Source organism: Leishmania braziliensis, chromosome 19 (genome assembly GCF_000002845.2).
Source record: "Leishmania braziliensis MHOM/BR/75/M2904 complete genome, chromosome 19".
Lineage (NCBI taxonomy): Eukaryota > Euglenozoa > Kinetoplastea > Trypanosomatida > Trypanosomatidae > Leishmania > Leishmania braziliensis.
The window spans coordinates 695,539-712,240 of NC_009311.2; the positions used below are offsets into that span (position 1 = coordinate 695,539).

Genomic DNA, 16,702 nt, shown 5'->3' on the forward strand with positions numbered 1-16,702 from the left:
GCCCGTCTGGTGCCCATCGCGCAGCACGCGTGCGGAGAGGGGACGCGACGGAACGCGACGATCCCGCTAGACGCATGGCCCGATGCGGCGGCAGACGGCTCGTCCTTGGCAATCAGTGGGGAAGGGGGGCACAGGTGAGCTGTGGTCGCGTCTATGCGTGTCGTTGTTGACTTGGTCATAGTGGGGTGGACGCTCTGGGAGATAGAAAGGAGTAAGATGCAGTAAAATGTCTTTGGTGCAAATCAACTTTTCTTCTGTCTTAGGAGCTCACTCATCATGGGTGTAGCGGCCTCAGCCAGGTTGTGTAGCGTGTGCTGTGAGGGCAGCAGGATGAGGGTGTTCATTGGCGAGGAGAAGAACGGCATTCGTTCCCCTGTTGTCTTCCCTTTTTTTTTGGGCCTTGATGGTGTGTGGACAGACTGGGATGGAGGGCGTTGAGAATTGGTGGGAGAGTGAAAGGCGAAGAAAACGACAAAAAAAAGGTGAGGGGTGAGTGGCCAATAACGGGGGTCTATTTTTGTTTCGTTTTTTTGGACTCTCTAGGAAATTCGAACGCGGCACAGTTTCCCTTTTCTGAGAGCGTGGCAGGCGCAGGAACGAAGCTGCGCTTTTTCTCTGAGTGCGCCGATCATCTTTCCCCCTCCCTTTCTCTATCTGTGCGGCAGATGGTTGCAACAACAAGAGGATCGCTTCTGACGGCTTGCAAGGGGTTCGTCATGGGCAAGTACTCCATGCTCTTAACGGCAGGCACAAATGTATGAGTGGGTGTGCATGTCGCGTTTCCTGCGGCTTTCCCTCCTGTAGAGTTACCTTCTCCCCTCACCAGGGATAGAAAAGCATTTGCTCTTCTCTTTTGAGACCCTTCACCAATCGACGTCAAGCTGCCCTATGGCTTGGACTTAACCACGCTTGCTGTTTATCGTGTACTGTATCACACGTGTGAAGCCACCACAGAAAGTAATGCGCCTTGCAGCGTGCTGATAAGTGCTGCATGTATGGACACGTATACACGTATGCGGAGACTACGTTCTGCACTTCGAAGTTTCCCCTTCGCTGCCAGGTGCCCCATTCGTACCACAGGGGCGGTTAGCAAGAAGCGAAGGCTTTTAAATAGGTCTGCTTCCCTTGGCAAGCTCGCAGTAGCGCAAGCATCAGCAGTGTATGGCTAAACCATCGCAGTCTCCCGGTGTTGTAGCACCTCTAACGAAGAGACGCCGCGTGGTTGCCCTGCGGCGTTCACCCTCTGTTGACCCTCGGCCGCTAAGGTGCTCGCGTAAGTCTACTTTCGATAGCTCTGCCCCATGTTTTCATCACTTTCTTGCTTCTCTTCCTCTCTTCACTTAGTGCGACAACGCACCAAACACAGTGCTGCCCGTAGGTGGCGACGTGGAGGGGGCGCGTGTGTGGGAAACGTGGGGGGCACTACTCTGGCAGTTTGCACATCTGGTCCACCTTTGCGAGTGTGCTCTGCAAGCGGCCACCTCTTCGTGCATGCGAGGAGGCGCAAGCACCAAACCGCCTCCGCTTCTCTACTTGCTGAAAACTGACCCTCAGACCTTTTCGACCGCGCGCTGCATAACACCGCTCCAAGAGCGAAGGTGGCCACATTCTTGTCGCTACAACGCAGTGCACAAGTCTAGAGACAGGCGCCACGCCAGTGATGTTTTGGTTTGCTTCCAGAGCCTAATCCCACTTCCTCAGGTGTGACAATGCGTCGAGTAAAAGACACCCTCTCGCGACGAGGTGTCTGTTCTTCAGCACCTGCCGCCGCCTCCGTAAACCATTCGCTGTTTTTCGCGCCTTTCTTTCCGCATACGCGGCGCCTGCTTCACATGCCGCCTGGCGGCTTTGAGGACGCACTGCCGGACTCGTTTGGCAGACATAGCGGAAAGGGGGAGCTGAGCACTGTGAATCTGCACAGTAAACGGCAGAATGCACGACGCGTAAAGAGGTGTCGGCAAAAGCTGCGGGTGCCGCCGGCGTCTTCGCCTCCCCCGACACTCACCAAGGTGAAAGGTGAACTGTTGCACCTCATACAGCAGACGCGGGAGGCGCGCGAAGAGGCCCTGTCAAGACCCGCAGAGGTGGTGGGCATGAGCGCTGCCGAAGTGTCGTCCCCTCTGTCTGCAAGCAGGGTCCTACCGACAGAGGTTGCCGATAGTATTTACCAAGGCGAGGAGAAGGAGAGCAGGCCAACGTTTCACTCACCGCACACCACCTTTTTTGGCTGCGAGACTGGCGACTCCGCAGCAGCAGTGAGTGCGGCGAGCGCGTCATCCCCGGTTTTGTCACTCGCCGTGACGTCATCACCAGAAGAGGCGTGGCCATCACACGAGGATGCCATGGAGCGGCTCTACGCCGTCAAGCCGACAAGCACAATATTCGGGAGCGACCTTGACAGACTCGAGCGAGACATGATGCGGGAGTACCACCAGAGGGGTGCCAGGCTTCCACCGTGTGACCGGGTGTACGCCGAGTTTGGTGGCAGCCAACGCGGTCGGCGAATGCAGTGGGAGCCGTCATCGTCCTTTGATCATCTTGCCGCCTCCGATTTCCGCTTCGCTGCTCGTAGCGAAACAGTCGTTGGAGATGCTACTAACCGCAACTTGGCTGCATACCATTTTTACGCTGAGGCATACCAGGCGCAACAGGAGGAGAACAGGCGGCTTCAATGCAGCAGGACCACAAACAGCAAGGGTATCAGCCTTTGCCGCGTCGACCGAGGCGCTAGTGTCGGCGCCAACACTGATCTTCCCGCCTCGGAGAATCCTCACTTTCCCGCCGAAGGCCCCGATGACGCGGAACAGTTGAGGACTTTGTTATCCGCAGACGTCGGCGCGCCCGACATGGCGCTCCTTGGCGGTGTCAGCAGCGCGCCAAAGGAGGTCGTAGTGGACGCGCGGACGGACTACAAGTCGCGGCTTTCGATTGTGCCAACTCCACCCTGCGAAGGCGAGGACACGAACTGCATCGTTTATGACGCGTATCATCAGAGACCAACCGACAACACACTTCTGGAGGTGCGCGGTGTGGATTACTGGGTCGACGATGAGAACAGACGTCGTGTGGAAGAACGTAGTGCATATCGGCAAGAGGCAATTGCGAGAGAGATGCTGCAGGAAGGGGCCGTGGATACCAGCGAGACGGAGTACAGCACGAACAAGGTTCGCAAGGAGACGCTTCTGTACTTTCAGGGGCACCCAATCAACGAGATGATTCAGGAGCCTTTTGTCCGCATTCGCCAGTTCATGCCTCCCGGTGGTGGCCCCAGAGTCTCCTTCAACCCTAACGAGCCGCTGCCGGTTCCGCCGGACAGCGAGTATGACGGGCGAAGCGTCATTGAGTCTGTCAATATGGACGTCGACATACCTGTTTCAGCAGCACGGCGGATGGCGCAGGAGCTGGGTCTGGATTTGATTCGCATTGGCGCCCTTTACTCACAGAAGACGGACCGCCGCATCATTGCGCTGTGCATGATCGGTGACCACCGTGAGCACATGCGTGAGATGATAAAGTTCAAAATTCAGAAGCTCGGCGTACAGCCGCCACCGACGAAGGAGTGCATTGAGGTGCCCTTCAAGGGTGGTACTCATCCACACGCGATACGCTTCAAGTGCGTAGGTGTAGCCAAGCATCTTCTCCATCGCCACGTGATTCGGATCAACTTGACCAAGTTCGGCACCCCACGTGAGGGATTTCCCGTCTTTCAGAGCATTCTGGATGAACTGAAGCGGCAGTGCATGCGGCTGAAGGCGTACCATACCGCGGGTCAAATCCAGTCGAACTACGACGAGATTTTCTGCTACCTATACCCCTCCACAGGACGATCTCCGAAGGCTACTGTGACGCACCCTACTCCGCAGGAGACGATGGAGGCGCGCGATGATCGCATTCTCGAGAATGAGAAGGAGATTTACTTTGACGATCTGCAGGACAAGGTCACGCGGAAGCAGCGACTGCAGTACAAGCTGAAGCTTGAGAATGGCACGGCGTGGGCGGAAAAGGATGAGGGCATGTCTCTGCAGCGGCAGCGTGCCATCAAGGTGATGCTCGGGTACCTGCCGAAGGGGAACAGAGAGTTGTACGCGGCCCGCGGTGATGTGAACATTCCTGCTCCGTTCCGTGCCAGTCACCCGACATCGGTGTACAAGTGGTCGTACCCATCCGAGTCCAACTTGGAGCAGGCAAGTCGCGGCGCGGCTGCATTGGGTAAGCGTGCCGCCATGCCCATTAGCGAAATGCACGACGCTGGAGAGACACCGGAGAACCCGACACAGCTTGATCGCTTTTACTACACGGCGCAAGGCCCCGCCCTCGAGATGGGCGAGTTCAAGGAGGCGCTAGGGCTCAAGGACAACCGGGTGCGGCGTCCGCCTATGGGGGCCGGGTTCGCCACGCTGGGTGTTGAGGCTGCGGACGAGGCTGTACAAACAGGCTTTGCGACAAAGTAGAGATCAGAGCTGCTTGCCGTGTCCCACCATCTCTAACGGCCTTCTGTGCGACATGGTCTGTGCGGAGTCTGAAGTACCGTACGACGGTCATAGGAATTGCTCTCATTTTTTTTTCTGCCGCTGGTGGGGTCATGGCTACGCTGCCGACGTGGGCTATGTGGTGCGTCTTCTCCCCGTTACACAGACAGCAGTCGCTGTGCAGATGATCTTCTTTGCTTTTCACCTCACCGATTACATCACTTCCCCCGTTCGGCACTTCTCTGCTCATTTAAGTTACCAGCCGCCATGCGAAGAGGAGAGGCATCGGCGGCGCCGGAGGGGGGGGAGGGAGGGAGGGAGGAGGGGAGCTGCACATGTACTTGAGTGATTACAGACGTTGAAGCGTTGTCACTGCGATTAAGAAAGACGTCAGGGAGCGACAGTGTCAGAGTGCCGCATGGTGGCCTCCTGGATTGATGAAAGGTGAAGGGAGAGCTAGCTACACTTCGTGCGGTGAAGGTGGGATTCACGGGGAGGGGGGTGGGGGGAGCTGCGGAGGCACCGGTTTTAGAAAGACTAGAGCTCGTCGCGTTGGACCGAGGCACGCATCGTCTTTTTATTATTTTCTCTCCTCTCCGTGCCCTGATCTCTCTCTGTCAGTGCGCATCGCGACACTTTCTTACCCCTCGTTTCGGCCTCTACTTTCCCCTGTGTCTGCCCAACCTTGTCGAGTTACACAGACCAACACGCATACGTACACACCACCACTCACCCTAACAGGTACACAAGCGCATACACGTGCTCCATCACAGCGTAATAGGTTACAAGGGCCTGTTTTCAGTTCTTCTTTGTGCCACACAGTTGAAAGGCAAGCGGAAAGCGAGGGCGCGTCACTGAGGTGCTCGTTTTCATCTCTTTTTCCATTTGTCCCTTCCTACTTTCTCTATTCGCACTGACGCAGCCGCGGCGCTCAGGCCTCGCCGCCGCGTTTTTTTTTTTTGCGTCTTCCCATCGCCTCAAAGAAGGAACGAGCGAACGAACAGGAGAAAAACAAAAAACACACATACGATCAGCAAACACTCTTTAACCATGTCAGACCAATTGACGGACAGCGCTGCCAGCACCGCGAGTGACGACAGCCAGCCGCCGATGGAGGTACTGTATCCTCTTAATGAGGAGGTGGAGGTGCCCGGGACGGATGGCGGTCTTTACAAGACAGTGCTGGTGGAGGGTGCTGGCTCGCAGCCTGTGAAGGGGGCCAAGGTAACGGTCCACTACGTCGGCACGTTGCTGGACGGCACCAAGTTTGACAGCAGCCGCGACAGGGGCGACTACTTTGAGTTTACCCTTGGCCGCGGCCAGGTCATCAAGGGCTGGGATAAGGGTGTGGCGACCATGCGGATTGGTGAGAAGGCGTTGTTGAAGTGCTCGCCAGAGTACGCTTACGGCGCTGCTGGTAGCCCCCCGTCCATTCCTGCCAACGCCACGCTTCTCTTTGAGGTTGAGCTGTTCCATTGGACGCGCGAGGTGGACATCTCCGCAACGAAGGACAAGTCCCTCATGATGAGTGTGTTGAAGGATGGCATCGACTATGAGAACCCGGACTTCGAGTCGTCCGTGACGATGGACCTTTACATCTACGTGGGCGATTTCGATCCGGCGAACAAGGAGAAGCACACACCGGTGAAGGTGATGTCTGACTGGAATGTTGTCGTCGGCGTCACATCGCTGCCTCCGCAGCTGGAGGCGTTCCTGTATAAGATGCGCAAACAGGAGGCGGCGGCGTGCCGAGTGCGCAGTGACCTAATCTGCGACGCTGTGCCGGAGTTTGCCATCCCGTCCAGCGCCGATCGTGGCCACGGAGATGTCACGTACGTAGTCGAGATCAGCGAGCTGAGCCGTGTCAAGACATACGACTTCACTGGAGAAGCCAAGATTGCCGAGGGGGAGAAGCGCAAGAACAGCGGAAACGATGCATTCAAGGCTGGCAAGCTGGACCTGGCGGAGCGTTTCTACCGTCGCGCGATGGAGTTCATTGGAGAGGACTACGGATTCGATGACGCCGTTAAGCCGGAATGCCATCGTGTGCGCATCAGCGTGATGGGGAACCTCGCGCAGGTGCTGCTGATGCGCAACAAGCACACGGATTCTGCTGAGTTCTCGAGGAAGGTGCTGGGCCTGGACGCCAACAACACCAAAGCACTCTTTCGTTTGGCGAAGGCGCAGGACGGCCTGCAGGAGTGGGAAGAGGCTATAAAGTGTGTGGATAGTATTCTCACTATCGAACCTGGCAACGCGGACGCGGTGAGCTTGAAGGCGCACCTTAAGCAGGAGCAGCGGGCCTTTGACCAAAAGCAGAAGTCTATGTTCAAGAAGATGTTCTCCTAGGTGGCTTACAGGCATCTTCCTGGTAAACACAGACTCCCCGTCTCTCTCTCTCTCTTTCAATCCTCCCCTCCCCCCCTTTCCACACTTTTTCCTGCAGCGTACGACGGTCGCTTTCCTCCCCCCTCTTCCTCCCTTATTTTTTCACGTTTTTTCTTCTACTTTTCCCTCTGAGTCTGACCTGTGCGCTTGGCGCAGTTGCGATAGCGTCAGAGAAAAAGCTTATTATTTTTCTTCAGCATGTCGTTCTACCACGAGCAAGCCAACAAGTAGACGCACACACGCAACCTCAATTCACCTGTCGCTGCTGCACTGCGGTGGTGTCACGGAACTGGCCCAACCCACACTGTTTTGGCGCCGTTCAGGCCCACTGCAACTTCACCGCCTGCAGCGCAGGCTGGGCTCCACGATTACGCTCGACATCACCGCAACGCAGCAAAAGGCAGAGAAACGGTGGGCTGGCGCGTCAGTGTTTGTTGAACTAATCGACAGGATGCGTAGTGAGATATAGTACAGGCGTCAGAATGACCACGGGTTTCTTCCGCAGAGCGCCAACCCAGACCTCTCCGCCGATGTCAAGCAGTCCAGCACAGCCGTACCGGACGAGAAGGCTTCGGACTGCATGGGTTCCCCCCACACACTGAGGTACGGGACCCTGGCACCAGGGTGAGGTGGCCGAGGATCATCAGTGCAGCGAAGAGTTATTCTGCAAAGAATAATAAAAGCAGGGCGGGTGCAGTGTGCCTCGAGTTCTAACTTGTAGAGAGCTGGACGACGCCGAGGTGCGGTCCTTCTCTTTCTCAGACCTTGCTCGCGGTTAGGTAGAGGAGGAGTTTGGGAGTTCCATCAGTGGTGCTGAAGAGGTGTCCCCTATCCTGTTTCCCCCCTCTCGCTTCTCTCGCTTCTCTCGCTTCTATCGCTTCCCTCGCTTGTTGTCGGGGCCATGTCGGCAGACACGTGTGGGCACGTCTTGTTTCGAATAGGGTTAGACGGGTGAGTGTGGCGTTTTTTTTTTTGCGGGGGGGGGTGCAGCATGGGAAGACGTGGCTCCCTTTTCTGTGAGTCTACACCATGACTGCATCTGCTCTTCACCTTCTTCATCCCCTCGCTGCCTTGCCGGCCCTGTTCCCCTACCCCTACCCACACGCACACCCATACATTCCAGTACGGAGGTGGGTTGGCTTCGTCACTTCTTCACTTACACCTCCCTCTCCCTTTTTCCCTCATTCGAGGCAAGCGACGCGCTCGCAGTCGACCCTCTTTCATTCCTCTGCGCACTCAAGCATATACACACGCTGTCGCCCACGAACAAGTTGGGTCTCATCATGTCAGAGGCGTTCTTGAGTCAGCAGCCGCACCCGGTGAATCAGACGAGGGACGCGGGATCGTCTGTGATGCAGATGCGCGTTTCGTGGACGAGCAACGGCCTGGATGTTCACGTCCCACCCATACGGTATATTTGGCGTGGGATGCACCGCTCCATCATGGACAACATCGACAAAGTCTCGGCCATGGTGTACCCCATCCCCTTCTCGTGTGTTGTCGCCTGCGCTGCCGGGTCGTGCGTGTGGGTGTGGTATGTACCCCAGACCTCCTGGGTGCACACCAACCCAGCCAGCACGTGGCTGCGCTACTTTGACTCCATCGTGTCACCGCTCTCGCGGCACCTTCCTCCGACCTTGCAGGCACCCGTACTCTGTGCAAAGGCGTGGGCTGTCACGCTCGCCGCTGCGACAGTGCTGCACCGCTTTGCTTTACGCAGGCTGCTACAGTACAAGGGATGGATGCTGGAGAGAAACCCCCAAATGCCGTCGTGGCGCACGCGCCTGTGGTCGCTGGTCGTGCGCGCCTTCTTTACTCGCCCATCCATTCCGAAGACACGGGTGTACGGGCGCTGCCTTCCCAGTATACCGCTGCCCTCGCTGCAACAGACGGTGAACGGGTACCTGTCTGGCATGCGGGCCATTTACCATCAAAGCGACAGCGACGTCAACGAGTGGTTGGAGCTGCGTCGATCCGCTGAGTCTTTCTTGCTCAACGAAGGCCCATCACTGCAGATGCACCTGCGACTGCAGCATGTGATGGGCCACAACTACATGTCTGAGTTGTGGACCCGCAACGTCTTCCTCGCCGCGCGTGACTCGCTGTGCTTGCACTCGAACTTCTACACCGTTCCTTTCGCGACGCACCTGCCCACCACTCTCCCCGAGGCGCGCGCTGCTGTGCTTATTTACCTGCTGACGCAGCTCAAGGGCCGCATTGAGTGCCGTACGTTGTGCCCCAACTTCACTGGCCCCCGCCACTGCGTGCCTCTGTCCATGGACCAGTACTCGATGGCATTCAACACAACTCGCATTCCTGGGCGCGAAGTAGACATCCTCGAGCACCACGGGGAGCGGGAGAACGGCTACCTCGTCATTCTGCACCGCGGCCGCATTTATCAAATGCCGGTCATGGACCCGCAGACAGGTCGCCAGCTCACTCCGCATCAGCTGGAGGTGGTGCTGCACCAGCTGCTCGTGGAGGTGGAGGAGGAGGTGAGCACCGGCCGCGACGAGTCCGAGGAGGACGACGCGGAGGACACGCTGGAGACGCTCGGGAAGAAGCGCACGTACCGTTTAGTGGAGGCGCTGCTGCCTGCCCTGACTACTGCACCCCGCGCACAGTGGGCCGACGTGCGCAACAGCTACCTACTTCACGACTCCAACAACAACAGCCCTTTGCGCGTAATCGAGAAGGCAATATTCGTGGTCAGCTTCGATGAGCGATGCGGGACAACAGGCACATCGAAGGCGAGCTTAGCCGTGGAGGACGTCAAGCGACTATCCATGGACTGTATCCACTATCTCTGCGGCACCGGCTCCAACCTGTGGTGCGACAAGAGCTTCAATCTCGTCGTTCGCTCTGACGGGCAAGTTGGCCTGCACGTTGAGCACTCGTGGAGCGACATGTCCACGTTTCTCGGGTTCTTTGAACACGTGTCTGCGCAGGAGGAGGCTGCCGAGCTCTGGTACGACACGAAGACCGGGCACGCCAAGAAGCTGCCTGAGGACAAGCGCCGTGCCAAGCCGTTCCGCGCTCCCGACGTCGACAGCCCGTTGTGCCCGAAAAGGCTGCGCTTCACCATCCACAAAAGGCTGGCGGCTGCTATTCGCCAGGCGCACACCGAGTTTCTCTTCAACCTCAGCTCACAGGTAGACCTTCACGTCGTGCGGTACAGCAGGTACGGCCGTGAAATACCCAAGAGCCTGGGCTGCAGCCCTGACGCGTGGGTCCAAATGGCCATTCAGCTCGCCCACTACATTGATCAGGGAGGGCACATCAGCCTCGTGTACGAGTCTGTTCCGCAGAACATGTTTGCGAAGGGTAGGACGGAGGCGGTGCGCAGCGTCACTGATGTGAGTGCCACCTTTGTGAAGGCGATGGCCGCCACTGGAGGCGAGGATGACACCATGTCTGCAGAGGTGAAACGGGCACTGTTGGTCGACGCCTGCGCCAATCACCAGCGCTCCGTGCAGGAGGCTGTGGCAGGAGGCGGCGTGGACAGACACCTCTTCGCGCTGTTCATGGCGAGCGCTAGCCAGGGAACGCCTTCCGACTTCCTCACCGCTGCCCTTCGCAAGACCAAGTGGAAAGTGAGCAGCGCGCAGGCGCAGCAACGCAACTTGCTCGATCGCCTCCACCCTGCAGATGGCGGCAACTGGTATCACGAGACGCCCGGGTTCGGCTTTGGCCCGGTCTCCCTCGACGGCTACGGCGTCTCCTACTGCTTCTGTGCCAACGAGGTGCTCTACGTCACCATCACGTGCTACAAGAACTGCGACACCACGTCCTCACGTGCCCTAGGCAATCACATAACGAGGGCCCTCAACATGCTGGGAGACCTCAGCGCGTCTCCTCGCGACGCCTCAGCGCCCCGATGAGAAAGGGTGTGGGTACCGCAGCAAACTTGTGGTGGCGCTCGACTTTCAGGGCTTCATTTCTCGTAGCGAAAAGTCCGTAGTTGGCGTGTAGGAAAGAAAGAGACAGGGAAGTGACTTTGCCTGCGTTATCGTCCCCCCTTTGCTCGCTATTCTGTGTGTTCGATCTCCGTTGTCTATGGGCCGATGTCCCCCGCTTGCGCCGTTGGCGCCTACTTCGCTTAACGAAGACGGCGAGACGAAATAGGCGCCAAGAAGAGACGACATAGTGCGAAATGTAGCGCATGTGCACCCCCGAAGCGCAGTCGGGATGTGCGGGTGCGTGGGGAAGTAGAGGGAGAGGCGTAGCGACATGGGGAGATTGAGAGACCCCCCTCTCTCTCTCTCTCGCGTGCCACTCCGTTGTGCTGTACCCTCACCTGTCTCCAAGACTGCACACTCGCTCCTTCAGTGAGATTAAAAGAGAACGGGTTGCGCTGGTGGCCTTCTTCCTACTGGTCTCTTTTGGGGTGAAGGAAAGTGAAAGCAGCAGAGGAGGGGGCAATCGTGCACCTCATACCCCTCTCTAGTCTCATGGACCCAGTCAGAATACCAACTGAATGGCCTAAGAAGTCACTCTCGGACACACAGAGAGAGGCACCCGCCGTAACTTCTCCTCTCTCTCTTCCTTGCTTGCACACTGCACCGCTGTGCAGGAGCACCACCACCACCACTGCCACCATCATATAACCCGCTGCTTTGCTGACAGCGCACATTTTTCGAGTACACACGAGCTCGAATAGGCTTGAAAAGTGCAAAAGGCTTCTCCAATTCTCCTCTGTATCGCGTCCAGCGCTGCTGGATAACGTCAGCTGTTGTCCAAAGCGCGGTTCATTCACAACTCGGCTGAGGCTACAGGAGTTGCACTTACGAGTCTTTTGCATTGTCGCTGCAGCTGCCACACGAGCGGGAGAGGAGGGGGGGGGGTCAAGCCACTCGCTTTGAGTGCACGCGGCACGTCATCAATGTCCACCTCCGGGTCCTCCAGTTCTGGAGGCGACGTGAGGCGGTTTAGCCGCCAGCAGATCATTCAGCACGTCAAGAAAAGTTTGCTCTACACAGCGTTTGACGTCAAGTGGGTACCACAGACGGCGTCCTTCGCGGTGGTCGGCCAGTACCCAAACAACCACGGCGCTCTCTCTCTTTATCAACTGCACCACGGTGATGTGCAGCCGACGGCCGAGGTGCGGCTTCCTCACCCTCTCAAATGCTGCACGTTTGGGCACAACGTTTCCTTCAGCAGCAGCGGCAGCGCTGCTGGTGCGGCGGCGAGTCAGATGGCGTGTGGCGACTTTGCCGGCAGCTTGCAGATTCTCGACCTGAGCCGCCTCAGCTCAACCCCCACAAGCGCCTCCAATGCGCTGAGCGATGTGACAGCTGCTTCTGTGTTTCACATTCCTCACGCACACGAGAGCATCATCAACGCCATCGACGGTGCACGTTACTCGGGACCGCCGGAAGTGGCGACAGGGAGTCGAGACGGCTCTGTCAAGGTGTGGGACACTCGCCAGTCTAACAAGCCTGTGGTGTCGCTCAACCCTGCCGACCCTGCTCGCGCCCGCGACTGCTGGACAGTGCGACTGGGGAACAGCTTTGACCCGGACGAGCGCGTCGTCGCAGCGGGCTACGACAACGGTGACATCAAAATATTCGACCTTCGCACGCAGAAGATGCTGCACGAGATGCACGTGAGCAACGGCGTGTGCGATTTGGAGTTTGACCGGCCCGACATTCCCATGAATAAGCTCATCGTATCGTCCCTAGAAGGTCGGGTGCGTTGCTACGACATGCGCACCTTGCATCCCAAGCTGGGCTACGCGTATGTAGAGGAGCGTGTATCCGAGGGGACAGTCTGGTGCTCTCGCGCGCTGCCCCAGAATCGCGAGATCTTCTTGAGTGGCGGCGGCGGCGAGCTGACACTGTGCCTCTACAAGTACCCGCCAGAGCGCACTCTGAAGGACGGGGATGGACTGCAGCGCGGGGTAGCGGGTGCGGTGGAGGAGCTGAACAAGGCGAAGGTCGGGGATCAGCCGATCAACGCGATGGACTGGAATCGTTCGAAGGAGGGGCTCGCCGTGTGCGCCTCTTTCGACCAGAGTATTCGGGTTATACTGGTCACTAAGCTCGGTTTGCTGTCGTAGCGACAAGACGAGGAAGTGGGGAAGAAGTGTGGAAGTACACTGTACTGCCAGATACGCATGCGCCTGCATATGCGCGCTATGCAGTCCTCTCCTGACTTGTCTCTTACCGATAACGCCCTACAAATTGGGTACGTGTGTGTGTGGCCACATCGTTGTTCCCTCTTCTCCTCACTCCTCTTGTTTTAGTCCCCCCTTTTCGTCCTCTCTCACATCTTTGTGTGTCACTGGACTCACCTGCGTCTGCGTCTGCGTCTCTCTCTCTCTCTCTGTGTATGGGACTGAAGAATGCGCGGCTGCTGGCCGAGGGAAAGGTGAAGATGTCGGGGCACACTGAGAATCAGAGACGTAGACATCCGTGATGGCACGCCGTGTCTGCTCGCCGTAATGAGCATGTGGGCTCATTTGAGGGGGTTGCTCAATAGAAGACGGCTGTCGGGTCGGTGGTGGCATTTATGGCGCGCGTGTGGGAGATGACTGCAGCGGGCTGCGCATGGCTCTCCCAGTCCTCTGCCGTTCTTTTCTCCCCCCTTTTTGTTCTGTTAAGTCTGCGCACGACCTCACCCCCCCTCCCCCCACCTGTGCATGTCGCGTACTACACAACAGGCAGGAGCCGCCGGCTGTACCGAACAATGTACGCTGCTCACTTCTACTAAGCTTACGGAGAAGCAGCGGCGGTGGCGGAAGGGCATCCAAGAGAACACTCATGCGCACACAAAACATGCAGAGTCAGTGAAAAGCACGACATCGCTGGAGCTCATGCAGAGGTGAAGAGGAGCGGACAGTCAAGTCCAGACAGCGGCAAGTCTTGCACCACATGCGGACCTACACAAATCTGACCTTTTTCAGAGAGGGAGCGATGGTGTGGCGTCTTGCGCTCTCTCTCGGTGTGCGAACGTGGATCGTATTTTCTCGTTCTTTTCGCACTCTACCATGTCGCGTCACAATGCCCCTGCATGTTGTGGTGCTGTGCGTCGGCGGAGAAAGGGACTAAGCGACATCGCCTCTGGGTGATTGTCATCTGCGAACGCATGCAGGCACTTTCGACGGAGACAGTGGCGCTCAACTACTCTCACGTTTTGACGCTCTTTTTTTTCTCTCTGCCGTACGCTTTCACACCTATGCTTACGCCGCTGCCCCTCCACTCACGCTGACGCACACACGCGTTCACATGCGCAGCTCACTTTGCCTGTCCTCTCTCCCTGTTCAGCTGCTTCTTCGCGTAGCGAGGCGCCGATATCCTGCGCGGCTCTTTGTTTTATTTTTCTCGCTTCTCCTTTCTGTGTTTTTTTTTTTTTTCGAAGTCCTCCATATTCCACTCTTTTTCTCTGGGCCTTCCCCGTTGCGGTTTGAGCCTCTCCCCAAAGGCGTATTCATCTTTCCTGCAGCCGTCTTGTGTGTGCGTCTGGGGGGGGGGGACATCGATGCAATGGCGGCAAACAACGCGAACTACCGCATCAAGGTGATCAAGGATGGGTGCACTGCCGAGGAGCTGTTTCAGGGCGATGGGCTGACATACAATGACTTTATTATTCTGCCGGGCTTCATTGACTTTGGCGCTGCCGATGTGAACATCTCTGGCCAGTTCACGAAGCAAATCCGTCTCCACATCCCGATCGTGTCGTCACCGATGGACACCATCACGGAGAACGAGATGGCCAAGACAATGGCGCTCATGGGCGGCGTCGGTGTACTGCACAACAACTGCACGGTGGAGCGGCAGGTGGAGATGGTGAAGTCGGTGAAGGCGTACCGTAACGGGTTCATCTCCAAGCCCAAGTCGGTGACGCCAAACACTCCCATCAGCGAGATCATCCGCATCAAAGAGGGTAAGGGCATCAGTGGCATCCTTGTGACGGAGAACGGCGACCCACACGGCAAGCTGCTGGGCATTGTGTGCACTAAAGATATCGACTACGTGAAAAAAAAGGAAACCCCGGTATCGGCGGTCATGACGCGACGTGATAAGATGACGGTGGAGCGTGCGCCGATCCAGCTGGAAGAGGCAATGGATGTGCTGAACCGCAGTCGACACGGCTACCTGCCCATTGTGAACGGGAACGACGAGATTGTCTACCTCTGCTCCCGTCGCGATGCTGTCCGCGCGCGTGATTACCCCCACAGCACGCTGGACAAGAGTGGACGTCTCATTTGCGCTGCCGCGACCTCAACGCGCCCAGAGGACAAGCGGCGCGTAGCAGCGCTGGCAGAGGTCGGCGTTGATGTGCTGGTTCTGGACAGCTCTCAGGGCAACACGATTTACCAGATCGCCTTCATCAAGTGGATTAAGTCGACGTATCCGCACCTCGAGGTAGTGGCGGGGAACGTGGTGACGCAAGATCAGGCCAAGAATCTCATTGATGCCGGCGCGGACGGTATTCGCATTGGCATGGGCAGCGGCAGCATCTGCATCACGCAGGAGGTGCTCGCTTGCGGTCGCCCTCAAGGCACGGCGGTGTTCAAGGTGGCTCAGTACTGCGCGTCCCGCGGCGTTCCGTGTACCGCTGATGGTGGCCTACGCCAAGTCGGCGACATCTGCAAGGCGCTCGCCATCGGCGCCAACTGCGCGATGCTCGGCGGCATGCTGAGTGGCACGACGGAGACGCCCGGCGAGTACTTCTTCAAGGGTGGCGTGCGCCTGAAGGTGTACCGCGGCATGGGTAGCCTGGAGGCGATGAGTCAGGGCAAGGAATCCGGCAAGCGCTATCTCTCTGAGAACGAGGTGGTGCAGGTGGCGCAGGGCGTGTCTGGCAACGTGGTGGATAAGGGCTCTGCCGAGAAGCTCATTGCCTACATCGCGAAGGGACTTCAACAATCCGCACAGGACATTGGCGAGATCAGCTTCGACGCGATTCGAGAGAAGCTGTACGCCGGTCAGGTGCTTTTCAGCCGCCGCTCCGTCACAGCCCAGGGCGAGGGTGGCGTGCATTCGCTTCACAGCTACGAGAAGAAACTGTTTGCAGCCAAGATGTAGGGCGTGTAAGCAGTTCTCCTCCCTCGGTTTCCCCTTCCTTCCCTCTCGCACCGTCCTCGGGGGACTTCTCTTACTGCTGCTGCTGCTGCTGGCACTTGAAAACACACATGCCTTGATCGATGACGGGAGGCCCCTCGTTGTATCTAACTTACTCAGTGTCGTGCACCACACCCTGGCCGCAGAAAAGCGTCCCTGCAGTCCTCCAGCTCCAAGAGGTTCAGTCCATTCGCTCTTCCGAGCGCGATTTCTCATTGCGTCCATCCTCCGCTTTCTCCTCTTCGTTCGCTTTTCGCTCTCATTCTGTTGTGTTCTGTGAGCCTGTCGTGCGAGAGGCGTCAGCAACGTACCCTCTAAGATGGGGTCAGAAGGGCTGCTGATGTGCATGTGTGCGGAAGTCGAAGGGGTGGTGGTGGTGATCAAAGGTGGAGAGAGGACGGTGAGCAGATGTTTATGTCTGTTGACTTCGACTGGGTGTCGTTCGAGCTGCCCGGTGCGTTTGGTGTGCATCTGCATCGAAAGAAAGAGAGCGACACCCTCTAAGAGGGGTCAAATCAGCAGCACCAACGCCATCGACAGAGTTGGCAAGCGCCGGGGAGTGAGTACCCCCCTCCCTTCCTCCCTCTTGTTTCCCCGCCTCTCCTTGTGTGTGATCTGTCTCACTTTTTCTTCTCCAGGAACCCCTCTATCGACTGGTCTGCATCGCTCTTGCACGAAGGGCGTTTCCTCAACAGAAAATCGAAACGTAATCTTAATCGATCTAAAGGCCTCAAGGGAAACACCTCACGCCCCCTCGTCATTTTCACATCACACCATATC

General features: G+C 57.6%; 5 protein-coding genes across 5 annotated transcripts; all 5 read left to right on the forward strand.

Annotated features, from left to right (window-relative positions):
• Positions 1–1,832: 1,832 nt before the first annotated feature.
• LBRM_19_1780 (conserved hypothetical protein) lies at positions 1,833–4,451 on the forward strand (the record flags this gene model as incomplete). Its single annotated transcript, XM_001564221.1, has 1 exon — positions 1,833–4,451. The coding sequence occupies one exon, from the start codon at positions 1,833–1,835 to the stop codon at positions 4,449–4,451; it is 2,619 nt and encodes an 872-aa protein (XP_001564271.1).
• Positions 4,452–5,519: 1,068 nt separating this feature from the next.
• LBRM_19_1790 (peptidylprolyl isomerase-like protein) lies at positions 5,520–6,818 on the forward strand (the record flags this gene model as incomplete). Its single annotated transcript, XM_001564222.1, has 1 exon — positions 5,520–6,818. The coding sequence occupies one exon, from the start codon at positions 5,520–5,522 to the stop codon at positions 6,816–6,818; it is 1,299 nt and encodes a 432-aa protein (XP_001564272.1).
• A 1,322-nt stretch (positions 6,819–8,140) lies between these two features.
• On the forward strand, positions 8,141–10,738 carry LBRM_19_1800 (choline/Carnitine o-acyltransferase-like protein; the record flags this gene model as incomplete). Its single annotated transcript, XM_001564223.1, has 1 exon — positions 8,141–10,738. The coding sequence occupies one exon, from the start codon at positions 8,141–8,143 to the stop codon at positions 10,736–10,738; it is 2,598 nt and encodes an 865-aa protein (XP_001564273.1).
• A 1,001-nt stretch (positions 10,739–11,739) lies between these two features.
• Positions 11,740–12,915, forward strand: LBRM_19_1810 (conserved hypothetical protein; the record flags this gene model as incomplete). Its single annotated transcript, XM_001564224.1, has 1 exon — positions 11,740–12,915. The coding sequence occupies one exon, from the start codon at positions 11,740–11,742 to the stop codon at positions 12,913–12,915; it is 1,176 nt and encodes a 391-aa protein (XP_001564274.1).
• A 1,426-nt stretch (positions 12,916–14,341) lies between these two features.
• On the forward strand, positions 14,342–15,886 carry LBRM_19_1820 (inosine-5'-monophosphate dehydrogenase; the record flags this gene model as incomplete). Its single annotated transcript, XM_001564225.1, has 1 exon — positions 14,342–15,886. The coding sequence occupies one exon, from the start codon at positions 14,342–14,344 to the stop codon at positions 15,884–15,886; it is 1,545 nt and encodes a 514-aa protein (XP_001564275.1).
• Positions 15,887–16,702: the final 816 nt, after the last annotated feature.